The sequence below is a fragment of the Echinops telfairi genome, unplaced genomic scaffold (genome assembly GCF_000313985.2).
Source record: "Echinops telfairi isolate 266 unplaced genomic scaffold, ASM31398v2 ScPeMD7_21;HRSCAF=78, whole genome shotgun sequence".
NCBI classification, from domain to species: Eukaryota; Metazoa; Chordata; class Mammalia; order Afrosoricida; family Tenrecidae; genus Echinops; species Echinops telfairi.
In genome coordinates this window covers 14,730,408-14,754,056 of record NW_022103918.1, presented here as the reverse complement: position 1 = coordinate 14,754,056, position 23,649 = coordinate 14,730,408, and the positions used below count along the sequence as shown (strand labels likewise).

The following is a 23,649-nucleotide window of genomic DNA, read 5'->3' as shown; positions in this document are numbered from 1 at the left end:
AGGAAGATGCCTGCAGTCTGCTTCCATAAAGATTTATGGTCCTAACAATATGTAATTGATGAAGGATGGCCGAGGGTGGGCTTGGTACCGAATCGTTTAAAGTATTACTATGAAAAAACAGGATTGTCGTTGTGTTTATATGAAATCCAGGGAAAAAGATGGGTGGAAATAATGTATCTTTACAAAATAAAAAGAGAAATACAGAGTCTCTATATATTTCATCCAGCTTTCCTTAATGTCAGCACCTTCTCGAACAACGATACATTTATGGAAATAGAGAAATCCATATAGACAACAGTACAATGAACTACAGACTTCATGAGTTATATCACGGAGATTCTTTATTCTGTGATCCAATCTAGGGCATCAAATTAAAACAGCCTCTTTGTGGCTTAAAGGACTTCAGAGGCCAAACTTTCCAAGGACATTTACTCTGCTATGCTCCTAAAAGTTAGACACGTGTATCTGGTGAGCTTAAAAGCCTGCACCTACTCAAACTGGGGTCTGCGAGCAAGTACTGGCTGAGTCCTTTCAGGCCAAACAGTGACAGGGTGAGGGCAGGGGCTGAGAGACAGACACCCACGTTTAAGTGCTCCATCACGTTCTGACTGCCAAACCTCGGTGGATACCCAGATTCGTGATTCCTCAGTTTCCTCACCCAGAAGTAGGAATAGCAATAATAGTCATTCAAAGGGTGGTTGAGGATTAATTTGAACAAAGTGTTTAGAAAAACATCTCAAAAATGCAAAGTCATTGCCATCAAGTCCATGCTGACTCATGGCGCCCCCCTGTGGGCTGTCGAGGCTGTCACGGCTTACCGGAGTAGAAAGTGTAGTTCCCACCATGCACCCTGCCACTACCCCACCACCCTGCGGAGCTGAGGGTGGTTTCAAACTGCCAACCATGTGAGTCACAGCTGAACACATAACCACTACCCCACCAGGGCTCCTCAAAGGGCATCAGGCATATCATAATTGTGCAACACGCGGTAAGTTTTAACTATTACATGCAGGTTTATATGATGTACCCATCAGTGTAAGGACTTTGATTCAAAGGAGAAAGAAGAAAGAGAGGGTGAGGAAAAAAAAGCCCCATGAATTAAACTCCAAACTTCGTTGATTTTGAAAAATCTCTAAGTTAGCTGTTCGAAACGTTCCATTTACTGAAAGAAGAAGGTGCCTTCCCACTGGAGATCCCCTTGCAGAGGGGTCTCGGGGAGGAGATGAGCCAGTCAGGGTGCGATGTAACAATGATGAGAAATACAACCTTCCTCTAGTTCCTAAAGGTTTCCTCCCCGCTCCCACTACCATGACTCGAATTCTATCTTGCAAGACTGGCTAGACCAGAGGAGGTACACTGGTACAGATAGGAACTGAAAATACAGGGAATCCAGGATGGATGAGCCCTATAGAACCAGTGGTGTGAGTGGCAAAACAGGGAGGGTAAAGGGAGAATGGGTAGGAAAGAGGGAACCGATTACATGGAACTGTGTGTGGCCTCCTCCCTGGGGGACAGACAACCGAAAAGTGGATGAAGGGAGAAGTCGGACAGGGCAAGATATGACAAAATACCCATTTATAAACTATCAAGGGCTCATGCGGGAGGGGGGAGCGGGGAGGGAGGGGAAAAATGAGGACCTAATGTCGGGGGTTTAAATGGAGAGAAAATGTTTTTAGAAATGATGTACAAATGCGCTTTACACAATTGATGTGTGTATGGATTGGGATAACAGTTGTATGAGCCCCTAATAAAATGTTTAAAAATAAATTAATTAATTAATTAATTAAGATGGAAAAAAAAAAAAAAGAAGAAGAAGGTGCCTTCAGCGGTTAAGTTCATTGCCTCCCTCACAGAGGGCCAACTGGGCAAAAGTAAATTAAGGAGGACAGTAATACAACAAGGGAATCCGGAACAAGCTTCTCCTGCAGTCCATCTTGCCTCTCACGGACATGCGAAAGCAGTCGCTTCAAACTCTCCTGACGTCACTGGGGAAATGCACTTTGCTTATTCTTTTAACTCTTGGGGGGGGGGCGGGGAGGTGGACTACCCTCAGTCCCAGGAGAGTTACTTACAACGGTCATGTAATGCAGCATCCGACCATCGACCCTTCCTTCATCAAACTGAGTCTTATACTGCGGGAGTCCAATATCATCCAGCCATCCTAGCGCAGAGAAATCAGGGTTGACATCATGCCGCGCAAAACTTGATCTCGCAATTAAAAAGAAAAGCAGACAGCAGTTCTTGCTATGACGATGGTGAGTGAAAACCTCTTACTAGTGACCCAGTGGAAATCCAGCTTCCCGTGATTTGCTTCTTCCTCGGAACCCAGCGCTTGCAATGCCAACTGGAGCTTCTTTCGATGAAGCGAATGCTTGATCCCAAGTTCCTGGAAGAATAAACAGAAACATTTGTGCTGCCGTTCTGTCAATACAGGCTGGGGCCTTGGCAGAGGATGCAAGGATACGAAATGAACAGCTCTTCCTCCACCCACCATCGCAATCAAAAGGGCTCCGGGGGTGGCGTGGGTTAAGCACCAGGTGGTTTAACTTTTAAAGGTTGGCAGATCAAACCCACCTGTTGCTCTGTGGTAGGAAGATGCCTGCAGTCTGCTTCCATAAAGATTTATGGTCCTAACAATATGTAATTGATGAAGGATGGCCGAGGGTGGGGGGGAAGGGAAGTAAGAGGAGCTGATACCAAGGCTCAAGCAGAAAATATCTTGGAAATGAAGATGACAACATCTGTACAAATATGCTTGATATGATTGATGTATGGAATGTCATAAGAGCTGTAGAACCCCCAATAAAATGATTTAAAGATTTATGGTCTAGGAAAGTCTGTGCAGTGGAGCTACCCTGTCTTCCGAAGCTCCTGTGCCTCAGGATGGACGCCCTCACCGCGGGGCAGAGCTTGGCTGGCTTGCAAAGTGAAGCTGAGTTACATTCACCACATGTGAGTAGCTGTGTTCATAACAAAGCCACCTAATTATTTTGAGAAAAATCCCCTTAAGGCTTATTATGATGACTATATAATTATTTTTCATAAAAACAGTCCAGTGGCTGACGTGTCCATTAATTAAACAAAGTAGTTGAGTAGTTACCTTCTCTAGATCTTGCTGAGAAGCCTGCAAGAGTGTTTGGCCAGACACAATCCAGTGCTTGCCGGAGTTCAGGTAGGAGCCCAAGCCCTGATCTACGAGCCAGCTGCAAACCTGCTCCTTGGTCCATTTGGCAAATGGCATGTCCAAGTCACTACAGGAGAATGAACACTCTCAGTCAACCTCATGTTCATCAATAGCTACCACTTGCTAGCCTTACCCAGAAAGTCCCCAGCGACCCACATTTGACCATAAAGTTTAACACTTAGACATAGATTTCAGAAGGAAGTAGTACTGCAGCCGAAAGTTACCTTTTAAAACTAATCTTTATTTCCATAAAATAACTCTGTTCTAGAAAAAAAAACAACCCTCGTTGAACTGAAAAAAGTCATTGTACTAGTTTCAACCAATATCTTCCAAAGATTGGATTCTCAAAAAGGAACCAGACTAAAAGAAACACAGGTCTAACTGGAATTAACTTTGTCAAAATAATGGCTTCTACCTGGATGAGAATAGAGTAATACGCCATTACCGGGTACAGGAAAAACAATTAAAATACATTTCTATTTTCTTTTATTTAGACAAATATTGCCCCTTCCCAGTTTTTGTTTTTCAGATATGAGGATGAATACTTTAAAAAAATTTTTTATAACAGCCTAAGCGGTTCTTCTACTGTGTTCAGAGAACAGATGGATAAGCCTGACTAGTATTTGAAGAAGCCCAGGGGAGCTTCCTGCTTGCTGGAAACTGTATTGCGTGTTCCACCCATGGGGGAACGACTGTGTTTAAAAGGCTTTTTCCCAAAGTTCATTGTCAAATTACATTCAAAAGATTTGGTAACAACAACAAAACAAAAACACTAAAAGTTTTGGTAACAGACCCTTGTACTATATGTTTTCCAACCCCCTCCTTTTAGTTCTGTGGAGCAGTAAACTTCTTACTGAGGGTAGGAAAAGTTCTTAGAGTCTTACGAAGAAGAAAAAAAGTGAACACATTACTTTAAACAGTCTTGATACACTTAAGACTTTTGATAAAATGTATTACCTATAAATGCTCTCACATTTATCGCACACTTTTTATCTGTCAGTACACATGAACACATGAACTCATTGACCGTTCACACTACACTGTGGAGGAAGTACTAATTATTAGGATGAGAAAACAGGGGGACAGAATCTCAAGTGGTGGTTCCCGGTCACCCGGCTTGTAGGAAGTGATACGGCCAGAGATCAAATACCAACAGTCTGACTCTAGAACCTGTCATCTTAACCACGACATGATTCCATTTCTCCAGAGCTCAGTTCTAGATTAGTTAGACTATGTCCCACCCAGAATTTAAGTCCAAGAGCCTAATACTATTGCTGTTGAATCCCTAGTACGAGCTCCTTCACCCAGCTCTCCTCTCATTCACCACTCATGGCCAAGTCGCACCACTTTCAATGTCATGGCCCCTTTGAGCAGACATGGCAGTGAGCAACGACTTTGTTAACTCAAGAGTGATCCTAACACTGCAGTTGCCCATGGGGTCTCCACACATGGGTAGAAACGCATCAGCCCTTTCAATCTGGCCGTTCTTACCTGTGAGATTGTCCCAAATCTCTAGACCAACCCAACCGAGGTCCTGCGGTTGCCCTCGTCCCTCCTCTTTTGAATTCAGGCTCAGACATCTCATCTGGGTTGAATGTGGTTGACTGACTCCGCCTAAGTCTGAACAGAAGGCACAATACAGAAGGTCATAATTTATAATCTGAGGAGCGCTGAGACACCGGAGTTAAGCATTTTAAACTAGCACATACCTTTTCGCTATTCCTGTATGTAGACATATCCATCTAAATCTCAACAAAGACCCAATGACTTCATAAGTACCAACTAACAATATTCTTTCCACAAAAAGCCCACAAAAGGCTTAGAGTTTTATACTCCATTTCATGCAATTTTCTATTTCTCCCTGCTCTATAATTTAAGCAAGATATTATACAAGGACCACTCCTGATGTCCAATCGTTTGCTTACCTTCCAAAGAGTTTCATGATACCTCTGGATTTCTTCTTGGAGTCCGGAGATGGTGGAGCTATCTGGAAGGGGCTGCTTCCCCGTGAGTCTTTTGAATGAGGAGACACACCTGCCAGGTCTAGGTGTTCTGCCGCCTCCTTTTCTGTTTCAGCTATTCCAAGAACAGAGGAAAAGCCTCAGTGAACTAAAGAGTGTGAGGCAGACATGTCTCAATCTTAACCTGTTTGGTTCTAGCAACGTTTAAGGCATTCTGGTTCTGCAGGTCTACAAATTCGTGATCTACACGTGTCCAACATGGAAAACAACTTTATGGACTATTCTATGGTCGATAGCCTACTATTGTGTAGAGTTGATTCACTTATAACTTAAATCACTTTGAGTTATGAAGCAAAGGTGAGCTAAAATGGCCATATTCTTTCCTGGGGTGGTTAGAATGCACAGTGAATTTATTCTCAGTCTTGCTGTGGTCCTTGGTGCTATGTGACTAACTTGTTTGCTCTCAAGGTGATTTCGATTCAGGTGACCTACATGACGGCGCAGAGCTGCTCCACGGGGACTCCCGGCTGTGAGCTTTACTGGAGCAGAGTGCCAGGCTTCTTCTCCTGCGGCCGCACGCTGCTAGGACACTCTTAGAACTCTCGGCATAGTTTCTTCTATGCTGCGGTTTCCTCACCTTTCTTCTTCCTCTAACCCACTTTAAATTCCTCCCAAGATTCTGTTGTAAATTCTCGCTGCAGGATCTCTTGATAAGCTCACGTCACCCAAGGCCACCGCAACATGATGCTTTACTAACTCCTAAGCAGGTAGCAGCAAAATTTTGGGTTGAGAATCCTCCGTCTCTGAATATCTCTGCATATTCTCAATGTGCTGGGTACATGTTAGACCCCCCAAAAAAGAAAGAAAGAAAGAAAAAAGGCTCCTGCCCCCCCCAAAAGATCCATCCAATTTCTCTGTGAGTCTTTCTCTCAGATTTCACTTAACAATTAATGAATGTTTCATTCAACAGTTCATAAAATTAATGAATATCCTCCTTGTCACTACAATTCAAATCCTGCCATTCCTTTCTCCCTTGCATGTCACATCCACTCAGTGGGGGCAATGCTTCATCCACGAAACCCCTCAGCGGTCGGAGGCACGGGGCGGAGGAGGGGCTGCATCGGACTTCCTTCTGATATGAAATTAGTGTCTGATGATCTTGCTACTCCCGGCACCCCAATCCTTAGCCATTTCAGTTCTTTTTGCTGTCCTTGTGAATAAACCCAGACGAAGAAACATAAAAACGACCACTTTCTCAATGTGGTATTTTACAGTGTACAAAGTGAAGTAAAAATTGCACAAAAATCACCAGTACAGTGTTTCAGCAAGACAGAAAAGTTGCAGAGGCTGACTTTCTACAAAGCAGAGCTGTGATTATGGGTTACAGTAAGCAGCACTCGCCTCTTAGCATTGACGATACATGTCTTTGAAGGGAGGTGCGAAAACAGGTGCGCATCGGTACCTGAGCAGAGCTGTATTCTAGTCATCCTTCAGAAGCTTAAGACCACAAAGAGAGCGCTCCCATGTTGACTCCGGTGAATAAGATTCATGGACATTGTTTGTTTGTTTTTTAAGGTAAGGAAATCCCAAGGACCTTTTCAAATAAAAGCCCCCAGCTCTGCTGGGAAAAGATACACCTGAAAACGTTGCTGAGCTCACCCTCATTTTAAAAGCATTCAGTCTTGTCTTTTTGTGGTTTAGTTCCCTCCAGGAGCTCCACTCCCCGATAGTGGTTTCTCCCTTTAAAGGACAAGATTGAGCTTCTCATCCCCTAAAAGCCCTTTGGAACCTAAGGAGGGCCTTTCCTCACTCATTTAACTTAAAACGGACTCTTCAGACAATGGATCAAGTTTCTTCTGATGTCACTAAATAGTATTTCCATCTTCGATGCAACAAAAAGTCATAGAACATCCCCTTAAGAGGAAAAAAAGTCTATAAGTAGCACCTTCAGTGTTTACTACAAGGCTCTGCTCTCAGCCGATGGCTACTCTGGTTGGAGCTCTCCGGGAGACATGCACAAGAAGCAGGACTACAGGGACCTGGGAGTCGGTGCACGGTGACCTTGACAACGCCAAGCACTTCTGCCTTTCACGCCTCTGAGGATGCTGTGTGTGTCTAGGCCTCTCGGATGCCCTCACAAAGGCTCAGCAGCAGAGGTGAAAAGGGTGGAAGCAGAGACTGGGCAGAGAGTCCTTGCCAAGGAGAAGGTGCGTGGAACAAACACTCTTGGTTTTCAAAGAAACCAGGACGCTCTTTCCGGATTGAGGCCGGCTCCCTTCCTAGAGCTCACAAACGCCAAGGGCAAGGTTAGCTTGGTTCAGAGCACAGCGCTGGCCAGGCTGGCATGCAGGGGTACGGTACCTAAGGTGGGTGCACTGGCACTTCGCGTACGGTCTTCAGAAATCCCAACAACGCACACAATCACACGCAGCCCAATGGAGAGAACACAAGGGAATGAATGAATGACAAAATGAAACACGGGTCAAACTCTAGCTCACAGAAGCTACAGTGAGCAAAGGCACGCACCGGGCGCTGGGCCTCTGGTGAGAACACACAGGCTTCCTTGACCCACCATCAACACAGACGGGCATCCGCCGCACAGTGACGTCCGGGGGAGGGGGCGGGGGTGGGGGGTGGCGCTGCAGCTACTCTTCCCGCAGAGGTCACCCCACAGGGCAGAGCCGGGTGAGGGGCTGGGTTCACAGAACCGAGGGACTTAGGCCCACGGCTATGGGGGTTATTCACCTCACGACCGCGAACCCCAAACTTAGAAGCAGATGGGCACGGGCAGGGCAACAGAGCAGTCTGGTCGCCAGGGTGAAAGCATGAAGGCAGGCCCGACGTACCCAAGTTAGGCGCGCTCACTGTCCTCTTGTTGCTCTTTATTTTAAAAAAGCCCCGGCCAAAGGAAGACCTGGCTTTTCGTGTGCCAAAGGGGTTGTCATCCGCAGTGGCGCCGTGTCCCGGAGCTTGGGGAGGGAGACTTCCAAAGGTGCTGCTTTCTCCTGGCGCTTTATTCTGCAAGATAAACAATCACAGTGACCCAGAGACCCAAACCCTCAGCCATCAGGTCGCTCCCAACACACGCAGTGACCCTCTATCCCACCCCTTAGCCCACAACGCCCCCGGGGCCCCTGAATGATGACCCGGAGGGCATAGACATACATGCCAGACAGCACGGATACACACGTACCACACAGTACTGGGTGCCAGGCCCAATGATAAATCGTACGTGCAGGGTTTCGCTGAAAAGAATAACTAGGCTAACACACTGATTGCCAATAGCAAATACCAGGGCGGGGAAGGCTCCAAAAGTTGATGGACAAATGGAATGAAAAGATAATGGCATTTATCCAATAATTTTTGAAAGTTATTTAAAAGACAGCAACATGTTCGAAGGTAATCTTGTATTAAAGTGTTTGGGGCTTCAAATACTTAAGAGTGCTGTTATTGTTGCTGGTGAGGAGCAGCTGAGTGGTGCACAACAGAAGGGGGCATCACCCGGCCTTGCGGCCGAGACCTGAGCATCTTCACACGTGCCTTCACACGTGCAGGACACGACACAAGGCATTACCTACATAAAGAACAACGTGGCACAAGGCCGCCTAAAATACAGCTCAGGTTCCTAAGAAAATAGCCACTTTAATCAAAGCTCAATATAATATCATGGAGGCACAATCGCTAACTACTTAAAGCGGTCTTTTGTTTTGTTTTCTTTTTCTCGTGGATTCTAAGATAGTATATTCAAGGCTTGCCTGCAGGTAAACAATCAAGGATGACCAATTAAAAAAGACCGTAATACCCTGAAATACAAACTTGACCGATCGAATGCTTCTTCGTTGTTTCAGAAGCCACCTTAGATTTCTATCCGCTGGGACTGAACCTCGCTTCAAACACTGCTTGCTCTGAGCCCTGGAGTGACTTGGAATTGGCCGTGATGGGAATAGGCTGGTTCGAGATTGTCTTAGCATTATAGAAACATGCTTTTGTTTGCATGCTGTCATTTCTAGAATGTCTCTTACCCTCGGTTTCTGGGAAAGAGGTCATGCAAAGGGCCAAAGGACACAGGTCTTTAAGGGGCTATTCCACAATTCAGGAGCCCTAGTGACATAGAGCTCCTACCCAGAAGGTCAGCAGTTTAAAACCACGAGCCACTACATAGGGAAAAGACAAGGCTTTCTACTCCTGTGAAGAGTTACAGCCTTGGAAACCCACGGGCAGTTCCAGCCTGTCCTTCCTATACGGTCTCTAAGGGTCAGACTCAACGCTGGCAGTGACTTTGTTGGTTTCTGTATTCTTCTCTACCTGTCTATTGTCCTAATCATTTATACGTGCTGCAATTCAGTGGTTCCATTATCTATGTCTAAACAGTCATGCTAAAATCAAGTAACCCCTTATTGCACCGGCAAGACAAAAAGGACAGAGGCTAACTTTAATTACAGCGGTGACCACAGTGCTTTGTCGGCTACGGCCACATCATGACTTAGGCCCTAGAAACCTGTAGTCAAGAGTCAAAACCCACCAACTGTAACCTTAACAAGGGCAGTAGAGATCGCCCTCGGACAATCTCTTGGTAAAATCGGAGTGAAGAAGAATCAGATCACCTGTTGATGATGACTTAACAATAGCCAACCGACTCACAAATGTTTGCTTCAAATGTAAGGTGACCAGATTTTAACATTGGTAAAGCGGGACAAAAGCGGGACACCATTAATAAAACTCATATCCTGGCAAACTAGCCACGTGGCAGCCGAAAACTGTACCCTAGCTTGTCGTGCATTCTTTCAAAAAACCGGGACTTTTTAAAAATGCTGCAGACACGGGAAAACTTGTTAATAATTGGGACTGTCCTGCCAAAAGCGGGACGTCTGGTCACCTTATTCAAATGGGCCCTGGTTGTATAAAACAAATTGGTGGCGATCTAAGATGGATTTTTTGTGAAGACCAAGGCAGGTTACAGAGCCCTGGTGGCACTATCGGATGTGCCGGGCTGCCAACCTAAAGTCAGTGGCCCAAGCCCACCAACTACTCTTCCATGGGAGAAAGATGATGCCGTCTGCTCCCACAAAGATTAAAAACAAAAAACCCTCCACTGCTATCAAATCATCTGTTTGAGAGAGTGGAACCTAGGGGTTCCTAGCATCTTAGGGTATCACGCACTGCCATCAAGCTATTTCTGACACACAGTGGCCCTGCAGGACAGGGAAGAACTGTCCTTGTGGGTTTCTGAGACCGTACCTCTTTACGGGAGGAGAATGACTCATCTTTCTCCCATGGAACAGCTGGTGGATTTGAACTGCTAACCTTGAGGTTAGCGGCCCAACACATAACCCACTTCATCACCAGGGGACCTGCACAAACATTTACAGCCTCAGAAACCCTACTGAGGTTTGCTATGTGTCCCGATGGACTCGATGGCAGTGAGCTTTTGGTAATGCTGGTCCCAAAACCTGTGGAGTTTTTTGTACTGTGGTGCCTTGTGTGTGTCTAGGACACTGCCACCAATGTTTCAGAGAGTGGCAGGGACCTCCATAATGGGCAGAGCTTCGAAGTAAAGTAAATTAGGAAGAAAGGTCTATCGACTTCGGAAAATCAGTCAGTGAAAACCTAGGGTTCATAGTAGGCTACTGTCCAATGTAGTGCTGAGAGATGAATCCACTAGGCTGGAAGACACCCAGAATACATAGCATCCGCAACAACGGAGTCAGCATTCCCAGGGTGGTGGGTGTGAGGACAGAACAAGAAACGTGTTGTTCTGTTAAGGGCACCACTGGGTGACAGCTAACATGAGTCTGAGCCCAGAGTGGCGGCTAACAACAACTAAGGAAGGCCAGTTGTGACCACTGGGAAGGTAAGTAGAATGATTGAGGACCCCCAGCCCCCCCCCCCCCCACTGTAGCTTTACTGAAACAACCGGCCCATATTAGGAGTCTAAGACATTTCTACATTATAATAAGAATTACCTCTGGAGGCTTCTGAACAGACTCCTTTTCCTGTTCAAAACAACAACAATAATATTTAAGGTTGTAGGAATCCTTCATATAATCAGAATCAGTCACATACAACTCCATAAATTAAAAAAAAAATTACTGTAAAGCTCCAAAATTCACTTTCATTGCTTTCTACAATGCCTCATTATACAGCATCCCACTTTGGGATTTTGTATTTCACATGCTGCTTTTAATTCTTCCTACTCATACTTCTTAAAATCGATCATTAACCATAGCACCTAACACTTCATTCAGTCCATCGACAGACACCACAAACTCTTCTTAGGAGTTCTATTTGCACCATGGGAAACGATGAAGAGCCATCAGTGTTTGCTTCTAACAGAAAGAAGGAAAAAAGCATCGAACCCACCCCGTCGGCTGTCTCTGTCTTCAGATTGCCCAGGCTGGTGGACTTTTGGAGACTCGAAGTTCTAAAAATAACAAGAAGAAGAATTGGGATTAATACTAAGTGACTCTGGTGCCACTGTTCCTCAGTAGAACATCTTGGAAAGAAACTAAATTTGTGTGTGGGTTGAATCGTGGCAATAAAAGAAAAAAATCTGGATTCAGGCAGTCACTTATGTGCTTAACTAAATTATAACATTGAGTCCTTTTAAAAGCTGGGGTGGTTGCCCGTCCTGCCAACAGCTCTAAATGTCCTGCACATGTTCGAAGAGCTGGAAAAATACTTAGCACTGTCATTGTGATGTTAAATATTTGAAAATATACCAGCGTTTTCCGTGTACTGTCAGAGTGTGCTTAGACTGTGCACATTTATCCAAGAAACTTAAAAATCTATTCAGAGGCCTTCTAAGTAAAATAAAAATCCAAAGTTTTACTTTTCAATTCACAAAGGAATCCATTTTCTGTGTCTGGCAAAGCAATTCACTTGACAATTGTAATCAAAGCCCGGGAGAGGAGTCTCTGTGGCTTCCCCTATTAACTCATTTGTTGTCCTCTCATGGCAAAACAAGGCTGTAAACAAGTGGAGACTTTCTCTTTCACCTAATAAGCACTCAGTTACACAGGGCTGGCCCACTCCCAAACTGACAGCAGGCTGGTATAATCAGTTTAGAAAAGAGAGGGAGAGGTAGAAGGGGTGAGGAGAGAGACGGGAAGGGAAGGACAGGGAAAGAGAGAGGGAAAGGGAGAGAGAGTGTGAGCATGACCCTGGGAAAGGGAGTGAGGTAGGAGAGGGAGAGGGGGATGGGGATGGGGAGAATAACGAGAGAATGAATGAACGAACCCGTCTGTTCTATGAAACAGGTTAATATAAATATGCACACAAACTCTTATATTTGTTCTAGTTTTCAATGGTTTTTTTTTTTTATTGAGTTTTTTCAACTGGTTTACTCTCTTATTCTTGTGAGTTGGTTTGTTTTTTAATGTTTTTCTGTGTCTAAAATCCAGGATGGGTGGATCTACAGAGACAGTAACTGCACTAATGGTTCCTTGGGGGTAAGGCAGGGGAGGAGATGGGGGCTAAAACCAATGGTGGTGATGACTGTACAGCTAACTGTTCCTGATGCGACTGAACTATTGGGTGGTATGATGTGAGACTTAAATGCCAATAAAACTGTTTGGGGGTGGGGACAAATTAGCAAGGGCAAATGGAGGAAACATGCTACCTACAGACTGCTTAGGAACCCTGGGGCTACGGAAGCTGAAGAAGACAGTTGATGACGAGAGGGAGCCTTCTCCTATAGCAGGCCCCCTAAATTCAGACTTCAACCCTAATTCACTGAGAGAAAAGCAATGTCTGTTCTTGACCCCCAAAAAAAAAAAAAGGCTTTGCGTATTGATATGTATATAAGTTGTTAGAGGTTGTCAGTTACCAAATAAAGTCAAAGAAACAACCTCATCTTTGAGTGCTGTGCTGAAAATAGATCTTCCTAATTTAATCCAGACTTCTACTTGGATAAACAGATATTAGGTCAGTTTATTCAACTGAAAATGCAAAAGTACATTTCAGTCTTTCCACTCATGACATCATCCACTGTGAGTCTTTTCTACTGCAGACAAAATATAGGCCAGTCTCAAAATTCAGTTAAAGGCCTGGGGCTTCACATATAGACAAGGATGATGGAGGGCTGACGCTTGGCATTATGGGGAAATAATACACGAGCAAGCGTTTTTTGTTTTTTTTTAGTGGAGCCCTTACGTGGCGAGACTAGTCAGCATGCTCGGCTGCTAGCCGGAAGGTGGCAGGTCAGGTCTACCTAGAGATACCTTGGAAGAAAGGCCTGGTGATCCAGCTTCTGAATAATCAGCCAGTAAAACCCCACGTAGCACCATTCGACCCTGACACACCTGGGTGGTCCTGAGCTGGAGAGTTACCCAAACGGCAATTGGATTCACTTCTGTGTAAGTTTACAGCTCCCTGCCACCGCTGTCCTCACTCAGTCACGGACTCATTCCAATCTCAATGTCATTCACTGCTAATATTGATTCCTGTTCATCTAGGGGAACCCTCCTCCCTTCCGACACCCGGTCACAGCTTTCCCATTTGGTAAAACAGACTTACAGAGCAGTATCACACAGCTGGGTTTCAGCCCCAAGGATTATTTTTTCATCACTAAAACATAAAATAAATAAAATAATCACATGAATAAAAGTCAATAGATACTGTGGGTGAAAATAATTACTAAGAACAAAAACCATGCAAAGTGAGTTATTTATCTTTTCGTGCTATTGTATTCTATTTAGCCTAATTATAGGATAAGGCAATCAATTTGGGAAATATATTGGCAAGAAATTATATGTGCCTAAGAAGGAAATTCCATCACTCAGTCCTGTCTCCTGCACAGCCGTCGTCCACATGGCCGTTACTACGATCCTGCTACAACCCTTGAATAGAGAGACTTAACTCTACTAGAGAATCTTAATTCTTAAAAAAAACCCTACTCTAACCTGACTACTCCAATTTGACAGCATCATATCTTCTTCGGTCCTACTTCACATCTTTCATTTTTAAAAGTTTTTTGTTATGAATCCAGTGACGGGTTACCAAGCAAATCCGTTTTCCATTCCAAAACCCCTGCGTACTTTGCGTCATGTCATTGGCTGCCATCCCCACAAAGCAGTATCACTTACCCGCCTTCTTCCCTGGGTTTCCCCTCCCTTCTTCCGCCCTTCTTAGCTCCTCCACACCTTGTCCTTGGGCATCTGCTTCCCCTTTGACCTCAAATGGTGGATTACTCTAAGGTGTGTGTACTGCCCTTGGGTTACTGTGCTAATAGACTTGCTAGTTATTTGGCTGAAAACTGAGCCATGGGGGTGAGTTCAGATGCAGCCGTGAGCGGTGGCTGAGCGGTGGCCAGAGTCTCAGGGTCTCCATCAGACAGGGGGTCTAGCTGAGCAGCAAGTCATGTCTTTTTCACGTTATTTAGTTTTGCTTCAAACTCCCGGCTCCCCTTCCAACTTTATTCAGGATTTTCCAACTCGATCCTTTCAGCACACTTTTTACTTTAACAATTTGGAACTAAACACCATTCCTCTGGCCCGTGCCTGGTTGTTTCCTGTTTTTCTGGCTAAAAACTGCATTTGCTAGTAAACGCAATGCAACCTTATTTTGGGTTGATCTGCTATTTTGAGCATTTATACCCTAGTGTGAGGTCAACACATGACATACTTCTCTTCAAATGAAGTCTCTAGTTTAGAAGACAATTTTGCTCTCTCGAAGGTTTCCAAGCCTTTAGATGCCGGCAGCAACGAAGGGATTGAGACTTGCAACATGCTGCTGTGGGACTGTCATATAAATACAAAAAGTTAAAACAATCAAAACACAAGCCACGGAGTAACAAAAAGCAAGACAATTAAAAAAAGATCTAGCAGCAACATTTCATATACTCGTATCCATAACTGTATTACATTTGTAAAAATAATTTCAGAATATGAAAATCGACATAGAAGAAGTGCCGATCAGAGACAGGTGGGCAACTTTGGCCTTGGTTCTGCATCCGACACTGCATATTGTGACACTGAAGAAGGAAGACCAAAGAAGGATCAGTGCATTTGAATTATGGGGCTGGCAAAAAAGATGGACTGTCCTAAGAACAAACACATCTGTCTTAGCAACAAGCACAGCCGGAATGCTCCTTAGAACAGGAGGGTGAGACTTCATCTCAGCTACTTTGGGTTTGTTAATGGGGGAGCCTGGAAAAGGGCGCCATGCCTGGTAGAGTAGAAGGGCAATAAAACACTGAAAGACCCTCCAGAGATGGACTCACACGAGTGGCTGCAACAATGGGCTCAACGCTAACAACGATCGTGAGGATGGGCCAGGGCCAGTCAGTGTTCCATTCCCTTGTACACAGGGTGCTGTGAGTCAGAACCAACTTGCCAGCACGTAACAACATGCAGCAATAGACGCCCCTCACGGCCAAGCTCACGGCCATCACAGCAATTCTAACTCCCAGCCCCTACCCAACAGAGCACAACTGCTCCTTACGGCTTCCAACCGTAAATCTGTAAAGAAGCAGACCGTCTTATCGTTCTTGATCTTGTTATAGACTCCTTCAGAGCTTTAACTTAACTGTACATCTCCCTCCTGGATCTTCTTTTAAAATAAACATGGCAGAGCTTTTTCAGTCCTCACCAAACACTTTTTGTTCCAAGTAAAACCCTCATCTGTAAAAGTCAATGTGCACAGCAAAGACTTTTTTTTAAGGGTATGAGGTTACCTGGGTGTCTCATAAATGTCACAGCAGCCCCGCGCCAGCCCCTCCCCCAGGACATGTGAGCTATCACCTGTTATTTTCACTTCAGTGTAAACAGGTACTTAACAATTAGGAAGATGTTTTCCTTCTGAAACATTCTTTATTCCTTTAAGTAATTGTGATAGGTAGGTTTATTGTGCCAAGCTGGCCAATAAACACATGTGGGATTAATAAGGTTCAGCTTAATTAAGGGCAGGGAGATAAATGGCTTGGCGAGCCTCATCTTTCTGTCTCTTGCTTTCTGATCTGACCAGTGTGTGGCTGCCTTAGCTAGTTCTCTGCCTCAACTTGTGAGCTACACTACCTCTGGGACACCCAACCAGCGGACTGTGTCACTATAGTTTGAGGTTCCTTTAAGACCTGCTTCACCACACTGCTACCTATCTAAAATCATGAGTGTCTTGGTTTTTTTTCTTTAGAGAACCCTATCCAACACAGTAATTCTTTGTAATTTTAATTATACATTTTAGCTCTCTCCTATGTTTAATAGAGAAAAGTTGTTTTCTCATTGAATTTCTTTGCTAATACTATCATTACTAGCAGCAGATATTTTTTTTAAAAAGATGCCACGGATTCTTTATGCTTCCTATAGTAAGACATGAAAGGAGAGATGGCCAATGCAGGAATTATTAAATACAAAGGAGCCAAGATTGTTTTTGTTCAAAAACAGAACTGCTTCCAATTCCGAGTCTGTCCAGACAGTGGATTATTTTAAAATTAAGAAATGACTTCTGAGCAAAGATCAAACACTCAAGTTTTGTCATGAAAACATGATCTTTAGGTGAAAGCCATGGGTGTTGCTATAAAACATGACTGAACGTCAGGGGGATTGAAGGTGGTAGTGAGCCTCAGTGAGCCTTTCAGACAGATCAAAAGATGAGAAATCTTAAGGACATGGGTCACAGCACTAGCTGAAAAACCTAAGGTAGGGGAAGGCATGTTTTAAATATACAAGTGTATCCCCGGCAGTGAATGATAAATTGCTTCATAAGGAATCTGATGAGTGTTTAAGAGAACGGTACCACCAAATTAGACCAAAAGGGATGGAGACAGTACAAAATGAGAAGCGGAATCCAGGCCCTCAGGGTGCTCTGAGAGGGGATGCGATTATTTTCCCATAGTGAAGAGATGACAATGGTTGCGGCTAGAGGGTAAAGTGGAAGGTTCAGTTTCTCAAATATAGCTGCACTAATACATGCCATCTCCCGTCTCACAGTGTAACATGTCAACTCATCCATCAAGAAGCCAGGCCTAGGCTTCCTCGCCTGGAGTCTGGGATGGGACTACAGCAAAAGATACGCTGTAAGGCTACTGAGAAAACTCGTAATAAAAGGTCATACGACTTTGCCAGGTCCTCGCAAGATGCTTGTCCTTAGGACACAGTCACCGTACTGTGAAGAGGACAAGGAGACGTGGGCAGTAATTCCAGACAGGGCTCCAGCGGAGGTCCCCGCCAACAGCCAGCATCAACCACCAACCACACAAGTGAGTGAAGAGATGACTTCAGATGGCTCCAGCCCACAGTCTTCGTGCCATACTAGCTAATGCCAAGTGGGGCTCAGACATCTTCCTGCCGTGCCCTGCCCAAATTACAGATTTATCAGCAAAAGAAATGTCACTCAAGCCACAAAATTTTGAGGTGGTATGTAATAGGTAACTGAAACAGGCTTTCGTGCCAGTTTTCTGGAAAAGTAAAAGAAATGCTTATTTCTCCCCAGTTGCTTTTTCCACGGCTAGAGGGGGAAAAAAAAAATTAGTCACCATTGGAGTGACTCAACACATTTATCCACATAATCTCATTTTACTTCACTTTATCTACTCGCTGCTTAAAAAAAAGCAAACCGTAATCTTATATTTAAGATGTAACTATTCCTCTTCATCTATCATCGAAGGATTCAAATGTTTTTTCCTGAATTACAGAAGCAATTTGGATCCTACCCAAGATATTTACTAAAGAGAGGGATGGGGGGAACCGCACACCTTTCAAAGAGAGGTCATTGGACACATGCATTGCTAGAACACATCAAATCAGCAGTCAAAACAACCCAAGAACCTCCCCACCCCACCCCCCAAATTATCAGCAGTGCTTCCAGTTTGAATGACTGTCTCTTCCATATGAAGAAAACACCGCCAGGCTACAGGTACCTCCTCTGGAACACTGGTGTTCACCGGGCCACGACTGGGAGATCCCATTACTGGAGTAGTCGAGGGACTGTTCTCCAGATCACTGAACCCCTGAGCATCCAACAAAGTGGAGATGGAACTAGAATTGGGCAGATCTTCATAGTCACCATCTCTGCCTAGAACAAGACAAAACACAAAAGGATCGCAGCAGCTTTTCATCAACATTTCACTTTTAGAGGAAAGTAGCCTCCCAATTATGTTGAAGGCAAACATTTTGCTGCCCTTAAAAAAATCTAGGCCAATTTTTTGTAGCATCACTTGTGAACCACACAACACAGAACCTGGGTAACAGCATCGTATGCCGTGAGCACCCGATGACTGGGGTCTCTTGGCCAGGCTGAGTACCAGGAGTGGCGTTAATAGAGGAAATCATATGTGAGATAATCATGGGCTCACCAGGTTGAAAGTAAACTAGAAATTAATTTAGTCCAATCATCCTCCTGTTATTGGGTTTTAAACATGGAGGCTCTAGAGGAGTGGTTCTCAACCTGTGGGTCGCGACCCCTTTGGGGGTCAAACGGCTCTTTCACAGGGGTCACCGAATACATCCTGCATATCAGATATTACATTACGATTCTTAACAGTAGCAAAATTACAGTTATGAAGTAGCAGCAACAAAATGTGAGGAACTGTATTCAAGGGTCACGGCATGAGGAAAGTGAGAACCGCTGTTCTAGGGCTTTTAGTTTAGAAGAATCAGACGGAAGAATATATGTTCTTCAGCAACAGATGCTGGATCACCAAAGAAGTCACCATTTAAACAACTCAACTTCAACACTGCTGTGCTCTTGAGAAGACTTTGAGAGGAAAAAATAAAAACGGCAGATGGCCTTTGTGTCCCGAAAGGGGATCCCTTTAGATGATTTCAAAGCAGAAGGAGCAGCCTCGCAGAGAAAAGCAGCCGAGTATTCGGCAAGGCAGTGGCTCCGAGGCCTCTGTTCTGTTACATGCCTAGACGTGGAAAAGATAAACAACAAAGTGCCAGATATTCTATTTTTAAAAATAGCAAGAATGTGCTTGAGACACTAATCTCCGGATAATACGAAATGGCAAATTTTGCAATCGTTTAAAGATCTTAACCAAAGCTTCTTAATTTGGGTTCTATTAGAATTTAGGCTTCAGAGACGTGTGTGAGGGGTAAGAAAATATATCTAAATACTAGTAAATAATCACTGCTAACATACTTCAACGGACTAGGACATAATTATCAATGGTCTCTGGCAATGCATATGGTTAAAAATTCTTTCCTTAAAAACCATTATGTTTTAGGGCATGGAGAGGAAAAAAAAGACTAGAATGAAGTTGACAAAAAATGTCAGCAATAATCATGGTCAGTGGCATTATGAACAATTATTACCCTTCCCGATTTTACAAATTAAAAAAAAATTTTATTGGAGGCTTGCACAGCTCTTATCATAATGCATCCATCCATCCATTATGTCAAGCACATTTACAAATGTTTTTAAATGATGAGTGATGAGAATCTCTACAAATTACTCTGCGAGTTAAAGGTTCACTATTTATTCCGATATTTATTGTCTTTATATACGGAGGTCTGGTGAAGGAAAAGATGGCATACCAATTAAAGAAAAAGATCCAAGTCCAAAGGGAGTTCTGTTTCTTTCGTTGTGAACTCATCAAAATTGAAATTTCAAACAATCAGTGTTTCAGGGGCATCTTGCAAAGATGTGCTCATTTCCAGTGATTACCTTTTGTTAGGGACTGAAGTATGTATCCCCCACAATTACGTGCTGTACATTCTAATCTCTATACCTGTGGTTATAAGCCCATTTGGGAAGGGGTTTTCTTTGTTACAATAATGTGACAGTATTGTTAGTACAGGGTGTGTCTTAAGTTTATCTCTCGAGATAGAAAAGATAAATCAAGCAAGGAACAAACAGGGGAAGAGGAGGGCCAAGACACATGAGCACATCACCAAGGAGCCAGCGAGTGAAGGCCTACAGGTGCTGGAAAGAGGCAGGACCTTCCCCTAGAGCAGCGGTTCTCAACCTGTGGGTCATGACCCCTTTGGGGGTCAAACGACCCTTTCACAGGGGTTGCTCGATTCAGAACAGTAGCAAAATGACAGTGATGAAGTAGCCATGAAAATAATGTTATGGTTGGGGGTCACACCACCACATGAGGAACTGTATTAAAGGGTGGCGGCATTAGGAAGGTTAAGAACCACTGCCCGAGAGCCCGCGAACACCTCCTCCCCCTGGAGCTGTGCACTGAGTTCGAATTCCTGGCCTCCTAAGCGGTGCCTGGTTGGTAAAGCCTTGCGCTTGTGGTATTTCTGCTAATGAAGTACTGGACGACTCACACACCCTTAAAACGAAGCAGCACACCTGTGGGGTTCTACGAGAGAAGTTCTTAACATTGTAGTTGGTTTGGACATTTCAACCAAATGCAGAACAATGTTTACGCAGATGTCCTAACAGGTGTCTTGAACTGCATGTGTCCAAAGCTGAGCTCAATCCGCCTCGCCCACCCCATGATGCTCATTCTTTTTTTTGTTGTTGTTGTTGATGCTCATTCTTTTGTCTTCTCTATCATGTTCCCTATCATGTAAAGCACAGAGCTGCTTTAGCCATATGTCTGTCTTTTCTTGATAGCATCCTCTCCTTCCTTCCCTTCATGTAACTCATACCAAGCATCATGCCGAGTCTATCACCAAAATGTATGTATCATCAGTACCATCCTGTTTTTCTCACTTGGAATACTGCCAGTCTCCTGATTGGTTTCCCTGCCTCCAATACTGCTCCCCTCTCCCCTGTCCATGGTCTGCTAATGCTTCTGTGCTTAGAATAAGTGCAAAACTCCTTATCATGCCTAAAAACCCTCACATGACCTACTCTTTGCTTTCTTATCATATCTGACTCTCCCCACTGCTCACAATTTTGCAGCCCCCCTGGTCTTCTTTTACTTCTTAAACACACGAAGTCCTTTCACCCCCATAGATCCCTTCACACAGACTATTATCTTGCTCTGGAATGCTATCTAATAAATACCTTCGATAGGCTCTCCTTGATCAACCAATCTATTGTACATTCATCAGCCAGCACACTGAACAGCAGTCCAATAAATACTGTTGACGAATGAGTGAGCTACTTGATTTGGACAATAGATGCAGACCAGGGCAGAATTGAGGCTGAGTGCCTAGGTTCACAGCCACTTAAAATCGAGTAAAGCTGGAATCTCTCTAGAGGTACACTCTTTTATTTATTTTACCTTGAGCCAATATTGCTGTTTCTTGCATTTTCTTGTGCCTGTTCAGGCACTGTCGAAGATCTTCTATTTTCCGATCCTAGTAACAAAGTAAGTTGTCACTTTCAACACGATGATTTTTAAAATGGTCGAATTAATTGTGACACAAAGTACAAGTAGATGGGAATTATTTACATCTTTCCAAGAGTATATTCTAAACTAGTAAAAATGGTAATATCTAGGATGTTTCCTACATACATTAGAGACATGGAAAAAGTACCTCTAAATTTAGAGCTCCTATCCTTCAGCTGCCATCTTTGAAAAACAAAAACAAAACAAAGTAATAAGATACAAACAAAACAAAACCCCCTGAAAAAAACTCCAATTTTAATTATTTTCCCCTCTAACTTCACTTAAGAATTAGATCTTTACCTGGTTTCTTTGCCTAGTCGACATCTGACGTATCCCTTCCCCAAACACTCAAAGGAGTGACCTTGATTAGTTACTAGTGACGTCCCCTAACTACAATGAACAGTTTTCGTTCTTTTCCTAATTTGACCTCGATTTGTCACTTGTCTGACCAAACTCTATTCTTTTTCTTTCACTGCTATTTCAACCCTTTCTTTTCTTCTATTTTGATTCATTGGTCTGTTGGCCACATAGATATTTTACTTCTATAAGCCCTAACTTCCTTTTATTAAATGTTAGGGCTTTAAGGTCTGTCCTTGATACTCAGCTCTTTCCGTACGTCCTCGACTATGGTAGTTATAAAAACGGCCTTGCTAGTCCAAGTTTGGACACGTGACTTGCTTTGGTCAATGAGATATCAAAGGACACGATTCAAGCAATGTCTTGAAAAGCATTTGCAGATGGGGCTTGCCCTCTCTCCATGCTCTAAGCAACCTTGAAAGCATCACGTGAAGAAGCCTGCTCCAACTTCCTGGAGGATAAGAGATCATGTGGACCCCAACCTAGCCCAGTCTGACAATCACTGAACATGTGGATTACACAGTGCTGGGCTATTCCGCTCTAGACGACTGTAACGAATAGCCAAACCAGCTCAGACCAGAAGAACCACCCAGAGAAGTATGAGATATAATAAATGTAACAGGTCCTGGAGCAAAAGCTGTACCTAACCCGTCAATTCTTAGTTAAGTGCTGCCCAGGTGGTTTCGACGGATAGCAACCACTGGTCAACGAAACGGAACACTGCCCAGCCCTGTGCAATCGTCACGATCATTGCTGCTGCGTCTGAGCCCATCGCTGGGCCCTTGTGTCAGTTCATCTCAATGAAGGCCTCTTTCTCTTTCTATGCTGTCCCTTAACTTCACAAACAGGAGCTCTGGTGGCGTTGTATTTATGCATTGGGCTTATGAACCTCAAGGTCAATGTATGGGGGGATCAATACCAGGCCGGCTTCTAGCAACAAGTGACCTTGAATCTCCCCCACCTGTGTGGAGCTGACCAGAGCTAGCTGAAACAACTAGCAGCAAGTGACCTTGAATCTCCCACACACACCTGCGGAGCTGACCAGAGCTGGCTAATGGCCCGTTATATTCTTGACCCGCCGCTCTGCACCCAGCACGGCCCGTCTGGCTCAGTGCCCGCACTCAGCATGGCCCGTTTGGCTCTGTGCCCGCTTTGTTTTCGGCCCGCCGCTCTGCACCCGGCACAAATACACCGGAAACCAGGAAGACACCTTACATTCCAGAAACCCGGACATACCTGTACATCCCAATCCCTGACTACTTTACCTTATATGGACTCAAGACAGCCCAGTCACATGTTCCCTGGCCATATAAGCACCACCGCTATAGCCTGGGGCGTGACTCCCTGCACCCGGACACTGTGGACCGTGGAACTCCGCCCAGGCTGGGTTTTTCTCCCCAATTAAGCCTGTTTGCTCTAATTCGACCAATTTGGTTTCTGGCACCTCTCGACTACCTTACAGTCAACAGTTCGAAACCACCAACCACTTCGAGGGAGAGTCTTGGAAACCCACAAGGGCAGTTCTACCTTGTCTTACAGAGTTGGAATCCACTTGATGGCAGTGAGCTTGTTTGTCTGTTGGTTTGAACTTTACAAAGCATGATGTCCTTCTCCAGGCATTTCCCCCTCCTGTTACTATGGCCCAAGTGCATAAGACCAAGTCTCACCACCCTTGCTTCAAAGGAGCTAACTGAAAGGTTGGTGGATGTGTGGGAGAAGTGACTTGGCCACCTGCTCCTCCAGAAGACTACAACCAAAGCCAAGTCCACTGCCCCCAGGTCGATTCTCACTCACAGCCACTCTATGGGGCCAAACAGAACCGCACCCTGGGTTTTCCAAGGCTGTAAATCCTTGCAAAGCAGGCATCTTCAGCTTTCTCCAGCTTACTCCCACAACTGCTGCAGTCTCAGAAACCC

The 23,649-nt window shown here is 44.4% G+C and overlaps 1 protein-coding gene across 6 annotated transcripts in view; it reads right to left on the bottom strand.

Moving 5' to 3' along the window:
• Nucleotides 1-23,649, bottom strand: part of PPFIBP1 (PPFIA binding protein 1) — a 197,796-nt gene that overhangs the window by 8,375 nt on the left and 165,772 nt on the right. For 3 of the 6 annotated variants that reach the window (XM_045288394.1, XM_045288396.1, XM_045288397.1), the window contains 13 exons: nt 21,269-21,344; nt 17,999-18,153; nt 14,767-14,882; nt 13,660-13,710; nt 11,506-11,566; nt 11,109-11,138; nt 7,992-8,163; nt 7,507-7,539; nt 5,110-5,260; nt 4,676-4,804; nt 3,101-3,251; nt 2,275-2,386; nt 2,073-2,161 (listed from right to left, as the gene is read on the bottom strand). In XM_045288394.1, coding sequence (XP_045144329.1) covers nt 2,073-2,161; nt 2,275-2,386; nt 3,101-3,251; nt 4,676-4,804; nt 5,110-5,260; nt 7,507-7,539; nt 7,992-8,163; nt 11,109-11,138; nt 11,506-11,566; nt 13,660-13,710; nt 14,767-14,882; nt 17,999-18,153; nt 21,269-21,344 — 1,326 coding nt within the window. The remainder of the gene's footprint in view (nt 1-2,072; nt 2,162-2,274; nt 2,387-3,100; nt 3,252-4,675; nt 4,805-5,109; nt 5,261-7,506; nt 7,540-7,991; nt 8,164-11,108; nt 11,139-11,505; nt 11,567-13,659; nt 13,711-14,766; nt 14,883-17,998; nt 18,154-21,268; nt 21,345-23,649) is intronic. The other 3 variants (XM_045288395.1, XM_004699995.2, XM_004699996.2) reach the window with 1 other exon arrangement.